At 42.1% G+C, this 14622-nt stretch overlaps 1 protein-coding gene across 8 annotated transcripts in view; it reads left to right on the top strand.

The window, feature by feature from the left end:
* bcas3 (BCAS3 microtubule associated cell migration factor) overlaps positions 1 to 14622 on the top strand; it is a 320419-nt gene that overhangs the window by 27157 nt on the left and 278640 nt on the right. For all 8 annotated transcript variants that reach the window (XR_013844306.1, XR_013844307.1, XR_013844308.1 and 5 more), the window contains exons 8-9: positions 9169 to 9276; positions 9356 to 9432. Coding sequence is in view for 5 of the 8 variants with exons in the window: in XM_080006287.1 (XP_079862413.1) it covers positions 9169 to 9276; positions 9356 to 9432 (185 nt within the window). In the remaining 3 variants the exon portion in view is untranslated. The remainder of the gene's footprint in view (positions 1 to 9168; positions 9277 to 9355; positions 9433 to 14622) is intronic.

The following is a 14622-nucleotide window of genomic DNA, read 5'->3' as shown; positions in this document are numbered from 1 at the left end:
TTCCATGATTCTAATATGCCAGGTGGGGTAACCACTTTTTCAACCCTTGTGAAATTGGCATATATTCAAGGCAAGGTTGAAGAATTATGCTTGGATAATATGTAATGTCTGTCTTTGTCAGTTTCTAAGTAGAAAATTGCATTTTAATCTTAATAGTTCTTGCCAAATGTTCTTACACAAATAAATGTCTGACCACATGCGTGTAAGTATTGTAAGCCTTGACTATGTGTTTGTATTTTAAACACAATCATGTTGCTAGATATGAACGCACTTTAGGGCTGTCAAAGCTGAACAGATACATCTTGCTCGAACAGATGTTTCTCATGGTGAGGGCTTCTACTTAAGATGTTCAGAAAATTGTTTCACGTGCCTTAAATGGGTAAAATGGGATCCGTGCAAACTACTGTATGCCGTAGGTAATGAATATTAATATCCACTTCACTGCTGTCAAAAGAACTTGGCGAACATTGTAATAATGCACTGCATGGACATAAATCGCTCAGATGGAGGATTTCCGGTGTCTAACCCTTATTATTCAGTAATTATTTTTTTATTTTCTATTTCTTCAAGAAGCAAACCTGAAAATATTGTGAAAATAAAATGTGATTTGTTTCTCCATAAACACGAATAAACAAGATTTGCACTGAAAATTGAACTTGAATACTTAAAATGTAATGTACGTCTATTTTCTTGCCATATGACTGTTGCCAGAAGAACATTATTTACTACTGTGATGTGTGATGTGACCACTGGGTAGGGCAAGGCTCTAATAATCCATAAACACCAAGAAAGTTAGCATGTGCGTACACACAGACACAAAGGACAATGTGTTTCCAATATGCCGGCCATGAAAGGTAGGGCACTGGCTGGGGAAGGAAATGTATTTCTGGCAGCGCCGTGGACATGAAGCTGCGGTTGAACTTTTTACCCTAATTACTTTCCTGCTAATACCCACGGTGTGCTGCAATGACTGCAGCCCCACTTAAAGCTCCGACCAGCCTTTGATCTGGCTTGGGGTTGTTGTGGATGGAGGGCTAGGTTTCTGGTTGTTTTTACATTGTTGGGGTTTTTTTTCTCTCAATTACTGTGTTTTGGGGGAAATTCAACTTGTGGGATAACAAAAAAAAATTCTCCTTCATTTTTCAAAATGAAGATGATTCACACAATCATTTGTCCACACAAAATTTCGTCAAAGTTTATTACATTTCACTGCATATATGTATGGAAGTATGTATATGTATGTGACAAATAAAAATCTTGAATCTTGAAGCTTAATGTTATTATGAGTAAGTTCTGTTAAATTTGACATGAATTTTTGTTTTAGAAAAATGTTTTTATCAAGTGAAATAGCACCATCTAGGTTGTAAAGAAAATGGCCTAATTTTAACTGATGAAGATGCTCTGCATTATTTTTGTCCCTTATGAAAAATCCTTTATAAGTAATTCAATAGAACCACAGCAGCATTCAATTGAATCTCAGGTTTTAGCACCACTGTCGTCCCTTCTAGGTATGTATTTGTTTTTGCATCTCCACTTCATGTAATTGCCGTTTGTATTTGCGGAGATTGTAAAATTGCTTCAGTTGGAAACGTGATGACGTCTTTTACATTTTCTCCAACCACATTAATTTGCACGGTTTTTATTCATTGGGTTGATGCTTGTTTATAAAATATGGGTGCAGATTATATGCAGTCCTATTTTGTTAATCAGAGGGAAAACTGCAATATAACAAATATAATTGTAGTGGCAGCATTGAAATAACAGATGTCGAGATGTTTCATCAAGAAGGAAGCACAGACTTGAGTGATGATAATGGCATGGTAATAAGCCTTGCACCATCCATAATGGGCCTTAATGGCCATTGTAAACAGTTGCGTTTCTAAAATTAAGACTCATGAACCGATCATAAAAGTCACATAAAACATTGTGTTCTTAAGAGTCTTCCTAAAACTGGTGCAATCCAGCGCAGCGGCAGAGCGGGATGGCAAAATGGCCCATACAGCCCACATTTTACTGCAGGCCTGTCCAGTGGGAGATGGATTTAGCAGGTGTGAACCCTGGTTGTTTTACAACATGGAACCTTATAATTAACAGTGTAATTTAGGATTAGGGGAATCTGTATTTGAACTGTTGCGAAATAAAAACGAGCCAACTCACAGATCCAAAACAGGATGTGTGAGTTAGATCACTTTGGTTCTTTTCAAGAGTGCCTTTTTTGCCAGGTTCAATCTTTCTATTTTTTTTTCCTCTTATTTGAGTGTTTTTTTTTGTTTTTTTTTGCGGCCTCTATCTCTGTTAGTCTCTGTTAGTCTCTCTCAGTCTCTGAGTCTCTAAGAGCCACTCTATTTTCTCTGTAATCCTGGAGTAAGCTCTCCTCCAGAAATCCAGCGGAAGTAAATGAGCCAAACCTCTCCTGTAACTCACCCCGTATTTTGCATCCTTTCAGGCCCAAGGGCCAGTTTGAGTAATAGTAATTGACACATTGATCTAATAGGGCCACCGTAATGGGGCCGTTACTGAGCTGGGGAATGGCGCTGGGCGTCACCTTAACATGTGCAAGGACTGACATCCCGCCATGATCCATAATGATAATTGTGATTTAGCCTTGCTTTCAACCTACGCCCTTGCGTCCCCAGCATCAGGAAATCTTATTAGAGCCTGACCCTGCATTGCCTCCATTAGAACTGGGTCATTTGTTAAAATACTGCGAAAGCAAAACAATTGAACCCCATGCCGTTTTGATCTATAATAGCAGGTTATCATTGTCCCCTCAATCAATTCCAGAGGGCCATTCGTCGGGGATAGAGCTTTGAATTGGATTGATCTGACTCTGATAATATCGAAATCAATGATGCAGCCGCCTGAAAGTGAGTTATCGCCAATTGGAATTCATGTATTAATCTTAATTCTTGCACTTGGAATGGTAATGCTAGCCGTGTTGTACCAAAAGGGCAGTTCGTGCCAGGGGCTCATTGTGTGAGGTCTTGTAAAATGTTGACTGAGAGGTACACAGTCGGGCCTGTCAGCCATGGCAAAAAAAGGAGAGAATCTTGTTTGTTGAAAACTTTTTTTGATGTGGAACTCTTTTATCTCCTCCAGTGCATGTTCACAGAGACCAAAGGGAGTAATGATCTTGTGCTCACATGCGAGTAGTGTCTGCCTTACACACTTACACCCAACTCAGTCATGGTTCAGACAATGTTTTTTTTTCTTTGACTGGGCAGAGAGATCTGAGGGCTCCCATGGCGTCGCCACTGTAGCAAACCGTCTATCCACTGGTCATGGAAACCTTCTCCAACAGCCAGCAAGTCTTTCTTGTTCCTTTGGCACACGTGCCTTTACTCTATATTTGCAATAATGGTTACTTTGTCGCACTTGAATAGTGTAGTCATTGTTGAATACTGTAGCTGCAGTTATTTCGTCTTGCATCTCTTGCATCTCTGACCTATGTCTGTTCCTGTGTATATGTTGTGTTGGAGAGATGTGGGCCATGTGGAACTTATAAAAGTATGGTGTGCGATTTTAACTTGGGTGAGTAAGTGTTTGTTAGCAGGGTGTTTGATGCTGTTGACTTTGTCTCTGGGCATATGGAGCCATGATTTTCAATGCAGTGTTTGTTCAAGCTGTGAACCATGCCATTGTTTAAATCACACTGTAACTCACTCACAGCCTCACAGTCTTGGAAAAATTAGCGTCTTGTGGGATCAATGAGTAGCAGACACACTGAGGTTTGGGTTTCTCTGGAGGACTGATTACTTTAGATTGGGTCTGAATTCTGTCTTTACCCTGCCTTTTTGAGATCCATGCAGGATGAAGGAAAGATTCTGAATGGCTAGCCCGAAAGAAAAGCCATCTCTCAAAGTTCCTACCAGTCTATAAGAGATGACTAGGTGTGTCCTTTCCGAGTGAGCCCGCTTCCCCACAAGGAGTCTACCGGCAACGGAATTCCCTTGCTGTGGTCGACCAATCCTTGTTCTGTGGGCACCGCATGAGCCAAAGCATACAGCACAGCTTCCAACAGTATCAGTCAGCTGACGTTAATATTCTTTGGCGTTTGCTGTCACGGTGGGAGACAAGCTCGGCACCACTATGGCCAGCAAACATCACCCAGATATACAAGAACCATGTCAAGAGATCATGGAGAAGAAATGAAGAAAGTGTGGGATAAAAAGAAAAGGGTGGAAAGAACTGGCTGGAGGGGAGAGAGAGACTGGTTTCTCAATCATTTGACCCATTCTGAGCTTCTCTCATTGAAAGAATTGCAGCAATGGAGTCTCATACAGCCAAGTTGTCCCACAGCCTTTTCACATTGAGCCATCCTCATCCCTGAAGTGCCACCGTGTCCCTGACAATTTGCAGCAGTTTTAGGATGTCTTGGCCCTGCTCTGTGATACTGTTGATATGTGCAGGTAATATGTGTGTGGGGGGGGGGGTAATTTTTTTAGAGTCATTTTCTCTACTTTTTCCTATGGTATTTCACCCACTGCATGCACCTCTGACAGCACTCTAAATGGGAGAAGCAGATATCTTTCCTGCAATAAAGAAGGAAAAAAGAGCGAAGGCAGTGATTGGTAAGGCAGATGGACATCAAGATTAGCCTCGGTCAGTGGGACCAGGGACTGTGCTACAGGAATATTTAACATGACTGAGGTCACCGCGTCTCTTAATGGATGGAGCTCATCTGATTATGAGCCTGTGATTTGAATAATGTTCAGATTTTCTCCCAGTGACTTGGCAAAAGCAAGTCCAGCACTTAACCTCGTTAGCTTGTAATGGTGTCTGGCTCGGGTCGTAGTCTGCAGGAAGGGGATTTCCTCATTGATCAAGTCATCAAATCCCACTGCTCAAACCGCCTTATGGCCTTAACCAATCCTGTGTAATCAATACTGGCATATTGCTGGCCCTTTGAAGTTTTGGTTTGATCTCACAAAATTTGTAATGAAGAGCCCAGCTGATTCCAAAGGTTTGTCTCATGCATTGTCCTACCGGGCATCATCCTGTATACTACCATTACAACAGTGTCATCCAACCAATGTCCTCCTGTTTCTCCCCCCAAAAAACACACACACACACACACACACACACACACACAACTGAGTGCAAAACAACTCACATGCTGGAATTGATGAGGCAGAAAATGGCATCAAATATGCACCAGCAAGCTAAGTGGGCCGCTGAAAGCACATAGTCCCATAGCTTAAGAAACAAAACTTAAACCGCATTGTACCCAGCCCGTAGACCGAGGTTGATGGTGAAGAAAGACAGAAAAAAGGTGTGGAAGAATGATAGCAAGAAGGCAGCAATGGAAAAGATAGGGACTTGATGAAGATTTATGTCTCAATGTATCTTTGCCAAGAACCACTGCCCCCACTCTAAACACACACACAATCTCACATACACACCACAACCAAAAGTAATGCTCCCCTCCGCTGTGTTGACGGAAGGGCCTCCAGTAAATGTGTGCGTTACATGATAAAGCATTTCCCCTTTTGGCTTTCACTCCACTCCCCTTTCATTGTGGACCCTGAGTGGAAGCCAAGCCAGAGAGACGGAGTGGAAACAAATACTGTGTAAATTCTCCAGGGGCCCACGGAGAGAAATGGTAAGGAGGCAGTTTAAGCCTGGTTTATAGTCGCTGTAGTGTCGTTTAGAGCAGTGGTTATCAAACTTTTTTAATACTGTACCCCCTTTTAAATATTTTTTCAGCCAAGTACCCCCTGACCAGCACAAAACCCTTTTGGTTTAAAAAAAGAAACCAGTATATCTTTTTGTATTTCATTTTTTTGCTGGTAATGTGTGAAATGAAATACAAACACAACACATAATTGACAGCATTAAAGGGCTTTTGCTCCGCTCTTCACTTCAGCTTTGCGCCTGGGGGGGAGGGACAGTCCATTAAACATATGGGGGATTTCTGTGTGTGTGTGTGTGTGTGTGTGTGTGTGTGTGTGTGTGTGCGCGCGCGCCCATGTCTAGGCTTGGGTACTTGTGACATGATCTACAGATAACGTTCAATTGAATGTACTGTATACACACACAATACATGTAAGGGTAGGAGAGTAACTGGAAGTGTCCCGGTTACGCACAGTGTTTTATTAAATTTAAATGATTTTATTTATTCAGTAAGTAAACAGACCACAATAAAATACATGTAAATAACACACTGTCTTTATTTGTTTTTACGAACGGGGCACGGGGACTAGGAGACCACGGGCACTATTCCACGGAGGCGGAGATGAGTAAGCCGCGCAACACAGAAAGTCACACTAGGTTAATGACACAGTTTCAGCACAAAATACAAAGTTATTTTCCCAGATAACTCAGATATTTATTTTCCACACTTAATCACCGCCATTCCAACAGACCGTGTCTGTGCTGTACTTTCAGCACCACAGCCCTATACGGCAGTCAACAATTGCATTGAAAAAAGGAATATTGAATATAAAATGTGGTTTTGTCTAACTTATAATAATATAATATATATTTTTATTGAATCTATTATAGTATAATTATTTTAGGAATTATGCATGACATGAATTATGCATTACTTATTAAATTATCATGTACCCCCTGCAGTACTCTTAAGTACTCCCATTTGAGAAACACTGGTTTAGTGCGCCCAGCATAAATTACCTCAATGCCACGGTGGCTACAGTGCCACATGGGAATTTTTCGTGAGGGTGTGCACCTCCCAATTCTTGGAACTCGGTGCCGTGCGCTTCAAGTAATTCAAGATGGACACGTCCTAAGGAAGGTTGTGCAAAGAGGTCCGCAGATACAATCTGTACAATCCATCCATGCGGGACTACAAAAATAACCAGATGACATTGAATTCATGGATTGAGATAGCATTGTCTGTCTAAAAGATTTGGACTATTTTATTACCTCGGGACTTCTTCTAAATGTTTGGACCGACAAGTTGCACAAACTCACGAGTATACACACACGAGTATATACACAAAAAAAACCCTGCACTGACTACAAATAAGTATACAAACATTAAACATTTTTGATTTGAATTTTGTTGCTCTTTTGTAGTTATTCAGATCCTTCCCTTGGCACTTGGTAATGTTTACAGCAGTTCCTTCAGTTTCCCCTGGTGGTTTTTGCACAGCGCCCCGTCTTTGAGGAGAACATCTATACAGCATTGTGCAACCATATATGCTCGTAGAGAGAGAGAGAGAGAATCATCCTGGACTGAGCACAGCACCTCCCCAACACCCCATACACTCCTGAATCTGTCCAATTTGCCAGTCAGTTTATAAAACTCAAACTCCACCCTGAGGCGGGCTGAGAGCAGGCCAATCGTCATCTGGCCCGGGTCTACTGACCCCGCACAGCGTTCCTTCTGCTTTTCCAAATGGCCAGCTTGGCCACCCCCGAAACAGTGTTCACCAGGACATGGACAGATTTGTTTGACACAGTGTAAACAGGACCGAAAACAAAGAGTTTAAAGGAGAAGCTCTCCCCCAGACCCTGAACCCACTGCTCCAGTAGCCTGAACAGCCCCCGCAGCCTAGGACACAGAACAAACAAGTGCTAGAGAGAGAGAGAGAGAGAATTAACAAAAAATAATAAAATTGCAACCGGTCAATTCCACTTATATAAAGAAGCAGGTGGGAAATATTGACAAAACAGAGTACAATAAAGAGACCCCCCCCCCCCCCCCCCCCAGATATCTGCAATCGAAATTGAATTAACCACATAAAATTATAGAGGCCAAGGAATCGCAGATTCATGTAATTGCCCTGTGCTTACAGTACTGTGAACCCCAACACTTTCCATTTTCTGTGTTTTGCTAAGCTGACATTTAAAGCCTTCGGCAACAATAAGAAACAAAATATAATTTAGGCATTGTCGCTTCCGCAGCAACTTTAAGTAATACATTTAAATTAAATAAATTGTATTTTTCAACTTCAAGTTTTAATTTATAAAAATTGTGTCAATTTAACAGTGTCAATTAGGGCTTTATTACTTACTTACTTACTTAGACTTAGTTCCTCCCGTTCCTTCTGGAACATCGGGCGACGAGTCCCCTCCATTTGCTCCGGTCCCTGGCGACCCTTCTTGCTCCATGCCAGCTGATACCCATTTCATTTAGGTCTTCCTTGGCTGTCTGTCTCCATGTCTTCTTTGGCCTGCCTCTCTTCCTCTTTCCACCCTACTTGCCGGTCTCTCTCTTGGCAGTCGGAGTATGTGCCCAGCCATTCTCTTTCTCCTGGCAGAGACAATATCGGACAGGGCTGCCACCCCTGCCCTTTTCATCACCTCCTCGTTGGTGAGGTGATCTCTCCATGAGATCCTCAAGATGGATCTGAGGCACCGTCGATGGAAGACATCCAACTTGTTGGTGATGCTGGCTGTCTTCATACACGTCTCACAGGCGTAGGTCGCTGTAGTGATGACCACTGACATGTAGAGGCGTAGCTTGGTGTCCGTATTGATGGCTTTGGACGACCAGATGTTGCGGAGCCATTGGAATACTCAGCTTTGCCGATACTAGTTCGTACATCTATCTCCACGTCTCCTGTATTTGAGATGTTACTTCCAAGGTATGTGAAGTTCTCAACGTACTCTACGTCATGTTTGACTACAGTGAGAGGTGGAGGGTGTTGGTCCTGTCTGACGGTCATGGCCTTGGTCTTTTCTTGGCTTATCCGTAGGCCGACCTTTTCCCCGTGTTTATGGAGGTTGTTGGTCATCTCTTGGAGTGCAAGGTGGGTATGACTGAACAGAGCCAAATCGTCCGCAAAGTCCAGGTCGGCCAGTCTGTCCCCTCCCCACTTGATGCCGAAGATTTCACCAGTGACTGTCTTCCTCATCACAAAGTCGATGACAATAATGAAAAGCATGGGTGACAGGATACAACCCTGTCTTACTCCAGTGACGATGTCAAAGTCTTCGGTTGAGCCGTTGTTGGTTTTGACTCTGCAAGTGGAGTTGTGGTACAGGGCCCTGAAGATGTTGATGTATTTTGGTGGTGCACCATATAGCTGGACAATCTGCCACAGTGATTCCCGGTGGATGCTGTCGAAAGCTTTCTTAAAATCGATGTAGTTGATCATGAGGGGTGTCTGGAATTCTTGGCACTGCTTTATTACTAGTAGAAAGAAAATGTTTTCCAAAGGGTTTACTTGATGTGAATATTTTTATTTTTAATTTTTTCAGGACAAGCCCCCCCTACTGTTGTGCGGACCTGTACTCCCTACGGACAGGGGAGATGGTCAAGTCCATTCAGTTCAAGACGCCCATCTACGATCTTCATTGCAACAAACAGTATGTTTATTATTTGATGTTTTCCGACCTCAGCAAACAAAGCTAATTTACTGATGTGAATATTTATTTTGCCCTGTAGGATTCTAGTCATCAGCCTACAGGAGAAGATCGCAGCTTTTGACAGCTGCACCTTCACAAAGAAGTTCTTTGTAACAAGTAAGAACATTGCAGCCTTGCCCAAAGAAATCAGCCAAAGTCCTTCTTTTACCCCACGTTTTGACATGTTGTAGATGTACACCTAAAATGTTTCTCTCTCCTTTTATTCTTTTGTTTTATTTGAGGAGTATTGGCCTTTCCCTTAAAATCATTTTTATGTTGCTTTAGCTTGCACGGATTTCCCTTTAACACCATATGTTTATTGCTCTGCTCATGGGTTAAAAATACATTTCAAAATAATAAAATTAAAAATAAAATAATATATCAATTTTACCCATTCTAAAAAAAACTGCAATCAAAACCACAAACCACAAAGTGCTAGTCCCCTAACATCTCTCTCACACTTCAGCACCAATTTTGCTGGTGAATATAGCAAGCATCACACCGCACAAATTAATACTAAACAGAACCATCCAGCCATTTTCATAGTCTGTCTTTGAATACATTAAAGTTGTTTCCATGGAAGCATTGTGTGAGGAAGATGATAAAACAATGCATGCATACAATATACAGTACATATTTTGGTCTTCTTGGTTGTGCAATACCCGCTGTGTGTGTGTGTGTGTGTGTGTGTGTGTGTGTGTGTGTGTGTGTGTGTGTGTGTGTGTGTGTGTGTGTGTGTGTGGGGGGGGCAGACTTATTCCAAGGCCATTGCTGTCCACTTAAGTCAGTGGCTGAAGTAAACTACCATTACTGGCTAGCTTTAATGTGTCTCCTGTTTGTCTGCCTGCCATCCCTATCAGTGTCTGGGACACAGGAAACCAAACATGCTCAATAGTTATTAATCGTCTCTGAATGCCACAGCCCCCTTCTTTTTTCTTTTTATATATATATATATGTATATTTTTTTCTTTTTGCTAAATTTTTTTTTTGTGTTTCCCTGGGGTATGAGTAGTAAAAAATAGAGGTTCTGTAACGTTGCGACCTGGTTCTGGATGAGGCCTAATCCCTAGTGTGCAGCAGCCTCCTCTCTAGAGACCCTAAAGCAGATATGTTGGGTTTTTTTTTTTACGAGCGCTTTCAACTCTCCCCGTGTTTATGTTCTTGTTTTGCACTCGAGTGTCGCGTGCGTTGAAGGCAAGTGGCTCCCGGTGACTTTTCAAGGCCCCAACACGACCGCTAACCCCCCCCCCACCCCAAGTCCTATCCTTTCTGTTAACCTCTTTTTGCTGGGTGATCCTCAAGTTTGAAGGGGTGTAGATAGGGTTTGTTTCTATTTTAGGTCTTAAGGCTGTGGTTCTATAATGTACTTTGTGGTGTATAGACTCCAGTCATGGCGCGTCCTACACTCACTATTCTCATATAGACATATGCTGCTTTTAGCCCAAGGAGTTTTAAATATCACAGCTATGTAAAACCTTTGATCAAGTGTCTTGTGAATTAGTCTTTAGCAGCTCGGGTGTCCAACCTCAGCTTAGATATTCAAGAGTCAAGATTCTTTATTGCCAAATGTAACAAGTTCAATTAAATGCTTACTCCCCATTTGCTCCCACAGTATCACTTCTAAACATAAATTCTAAATAATGACTAAAAGTAATAAAACTAATAAGTACTGTAAAAAAGTGATTAAGTATCGTAAAGTGACCAAGTGAAATACAATTCCAAAAATAACGTATTAAATAGTAACAATAAAGTAGAAGCAATATAATGATAAAGTATAATAATAAATAATAAAATGACCAGAGCAGTACAGTACAGTACAGTGAGAGTGCCTGTGTGCAATGTAGCTGAGTTCCTAGTGCAATTATAAGTCCAGTAATTGAGCGATAAAAAGTTCAGTACGCGCACTGCCAGTGGGTAGAAACATTTCTTGAATCTGCTTGTCCTGGTTCGAATGCTTTGGTACCAGAGACCAGACTGCAGGGGAGAGAACAGTTGGTGCCCAGGATGATGGAGCTGGCCTTGTTCACACCTGGTCCGAAAAGGTCTCCTCGATGGATGGAAGTGTGCACCCGATGATGTTTTTTCCTCCTTCCTCATGACCACCTGGATGGCTTTCCTGTCCTGTGCAGTGGTATTGCCATACCACATAGTAACACCACCCATTAGAACAGTCTCTACTGTGACGCGGTAAAAGTTCACCAGCCATCGTGTGCTTATGCTGCATTCCCTAAGGTACTGTAGGGGATAGAGGCACTGGTGGCGCTTCTTGAGCATGACCTCCGTGGTATGGGTCCAAGTTAGGTTGTAGAATATCTGTAGTGTCAGGAAACAGAGGCAACTGATTATTTCCACGTGTCGCATCTAGGCTGATGGAGGAGTGGGTCCCTGGTGGTTCCTGAAGTCCACGATGAGCTCCTTTGTCTTGCTGACGTTCAGTGCAAGGCTCTTGTCCTTGCACCATTGTGTCAGCTGTACTACCTCATCACACCCTGTACACCGTCTCAATGTCGTTGCTTATCAGGCCAATAACTGTGATGTCATCTGCGAACCCACTGCTCCTGGCTGTCCCCCCCGGAGGAAGGACAAGCCAGGATGGGTTAAATGCAGAGGCCTCATTTCACTGGCCACCACCCCAAAAAGCGTGCGTGCGTGCGTGTGTGTGTGTATATATATATATATATATATATATATATATATGCATGTGTTGTAGTGCGGTCATGTGACAAATAAAGATTCTTCTTACCGTCATGTGTGAACAGAGAGTACAGCCGTGGGCTGAGCAGCAGCCTTGCGGCGCTCCAGTGTTGAGGACCAGAGTGGATGAGGTGTTGAGGTGTGTTGCCAATCTTCATCACTTGAGGCCCATCAGAAAGTCCATAACAGATTGGGGTTCCCAGGCCCTAGGTCCCACAGTTTCAGGACTAGTTTGGAGGGAACGATGGTATTGAACGCAGAGCTGTAGTCAATAAACAACATTCTGACGTTTAGTGTCGTCCACAGACCTGTTTGATCTGTATGCGAACTGGAGTGGGGCCAAGGATAATACTGTTCATGTGTTCTAACTTCTCTGTGCACTTCATGGTTGTTACTGTAAAGCCACTGGTAGAAAGTTGTTGAGGATTGGCTAGCCGCACAATGGTTGTCTCTTTGAAGCACACTGGGACGACAGACTGCCGCAGTGATGCGTTGAAGATGCCTGTGAACACAGGAGCTAGCTGGTCCACACAGGTCTTAAAAGATCGCTGATAATAGTAAACTAACAAAATGGTGGTTTAACAGTAGGTATGACTAGGATACCCAAGCTGCTACCTGCATCTGCCAGAAGGCTGACCCTTGACCCCAATCACTTGGTGGAAACAGGAAATTGCACAAATTGATCATTCAATTTGTCCGCTATCTGCGCAATCTCAAGAGTCCGATTCACAAAATATATTGCGGTAATGATATCACAGGGCAAAGACAGCCATAAAGTTTTGCAGTTGAGTGCAATTTGCCCTAATTTTTCTTCTGATTGCAATTATCCATGTGGCAAAGCAAATGATCCATGCATCCGTGCGGCAGTGGGAGCCCACTGCAGGCTCCATGGAGCGCACACACAGGAAACGGCACGGACAGAAGAGCGAAGATGCTTTTTGGAGTCTCCATTTACACATATGACACAGCTCTACACTTGCCTGATTTACGGTTTATCAGTCTTAATAAATATAAAACTTAAAATAATTGTTGCATCGTTATTTTGAGTTGAAGTGTTACGAAAATATCAAATCGTAAGGAAATCCTTGCCTTCCCCCTGATATAATGGACAAATGTAGGGATATCGGGCAGAAAATCACAGGACTTTACCTGTTGGGGGGAAACAAGTCAATAGTATGAATTTGACATATGTCTGAGCTTCTTAGAGCTTCTTGACAGCTTCTTAGCTGTCAAGATTCTTTTACCCTGCTATAATGGATACATTATGGTGAAAGTACTTTTTAGGACAGAAAACCATCAGATATTTTGTGCGCTTCCTTCACCGGTTTAATGGGGTCGGGGCTAGAGGGAAATGATTTTGATTGAGAAACAGAGTTTGATGGGAAGCTTGTTTTTTTTATTGCCACAAACCTGCAGGTGGTATTTAACTGACCTTCTTGTCTGGGATTAATCATTTTATTTGGTGCAATGTGGTGAAACTCTTAAATTTTTTTTTTTTGTAAATTTTAATTTATATACAGCCTCAAGAAGACTGAATTCATATGAATAAAGTCCTATTTTCATTCAAAGATTTGTACATTTGAGTTTATTAATTTATAGGTTTATGAAATACATTATTATTGTGAAGGCAGTTTTCTGTTGATTTACAAAGTGCAATAAAATAATTGTGTTCCTCAAAATGGATCAATAATCGTGATTACAATATTGAGCAAAATAATGATATAATAATGTGATAATCCTTCAAGCCATAATCATGCAGCCTAGGTGTGAATCCCGTCTCTCCATGTCTCTGTACGAACCCATTTGGTTGTGTCAGTGAGTCCCACCCTGACCAGTTGCACTTAGCTTTGCGCTGGTGTTACCAGTCTGTTTGTGTCAGCTTCCGCATCTGTTTGAGAAAGCAGATAAATAAATGCCATTTTGTTCATCGTGTCCAAGACGGTTTATCTCGGCTTGTGAATTTATGACTTTGTACTGTGGTTTTGCTTCGTTTACCGATGTGACTTTTCTCAAAAATGACCATATTTTCTCAAATATAAACCAGAAGTTAAAAAAATAATCTTGCTCTCTAGTGGTCCAAGCAAGAAGTGGTGCGTTAAAAGCGAATTCAGAAAACTGTAATTCCCCTGTCGGCTACCACCACAATTGCGACTTTTAGGGTTGCTGCTAGCTCTCTTTTTTCACCATACATGTGTTTGCATGGCATGGCACCCAGAGGGAAGTTTGATTGAAAATTCATATGAAAATATGAGCAAATATTTATACTAAAATATATACTTAAATACTTTTTAAACAGAGGGAAATAGATATAAAAGCCTGCCTCTGATATAAGCCTGCTTCCAATAAAGTCCTGGTACCATCTGCAGTGGAGGTAAATAAAGGCTCTGGTGACTATTTGAGGAAATACGGTGGTTTTATTGTAGGTTAAAGGAGTGTGTGTGTGTGTGTGTGTGTGTGTGTGTGTGTGTGTGTGTGTGTGTGTGTGTGTGTGTGTGTGTGTGTGTGTGTGTGTGTGTGTGTGTTCAATTCCTTAGAGACCTGTGTGTAAGTCAATCAGCAATGGAGCCAACCTCATTCTATTGGGTCCCACAGTCTGCATTAGGTCATAATATC

This window comes from Zeus faber, assembly GCF_960531495.2.
Source record: "Zeus faber genome assembly, chromosome: 9".
Taxonomy (NCBI): Eukaryota; Metazoa; Chordata; class Actinopteri; order Zeiformes; family Zeidae; genus Zeus; species Zeus faber.
The sequence above is the reverse complement of the archived record's forward strand: the minus strand, read 5'-3'. Positions and strand labels throughout refer to the sequence as shown.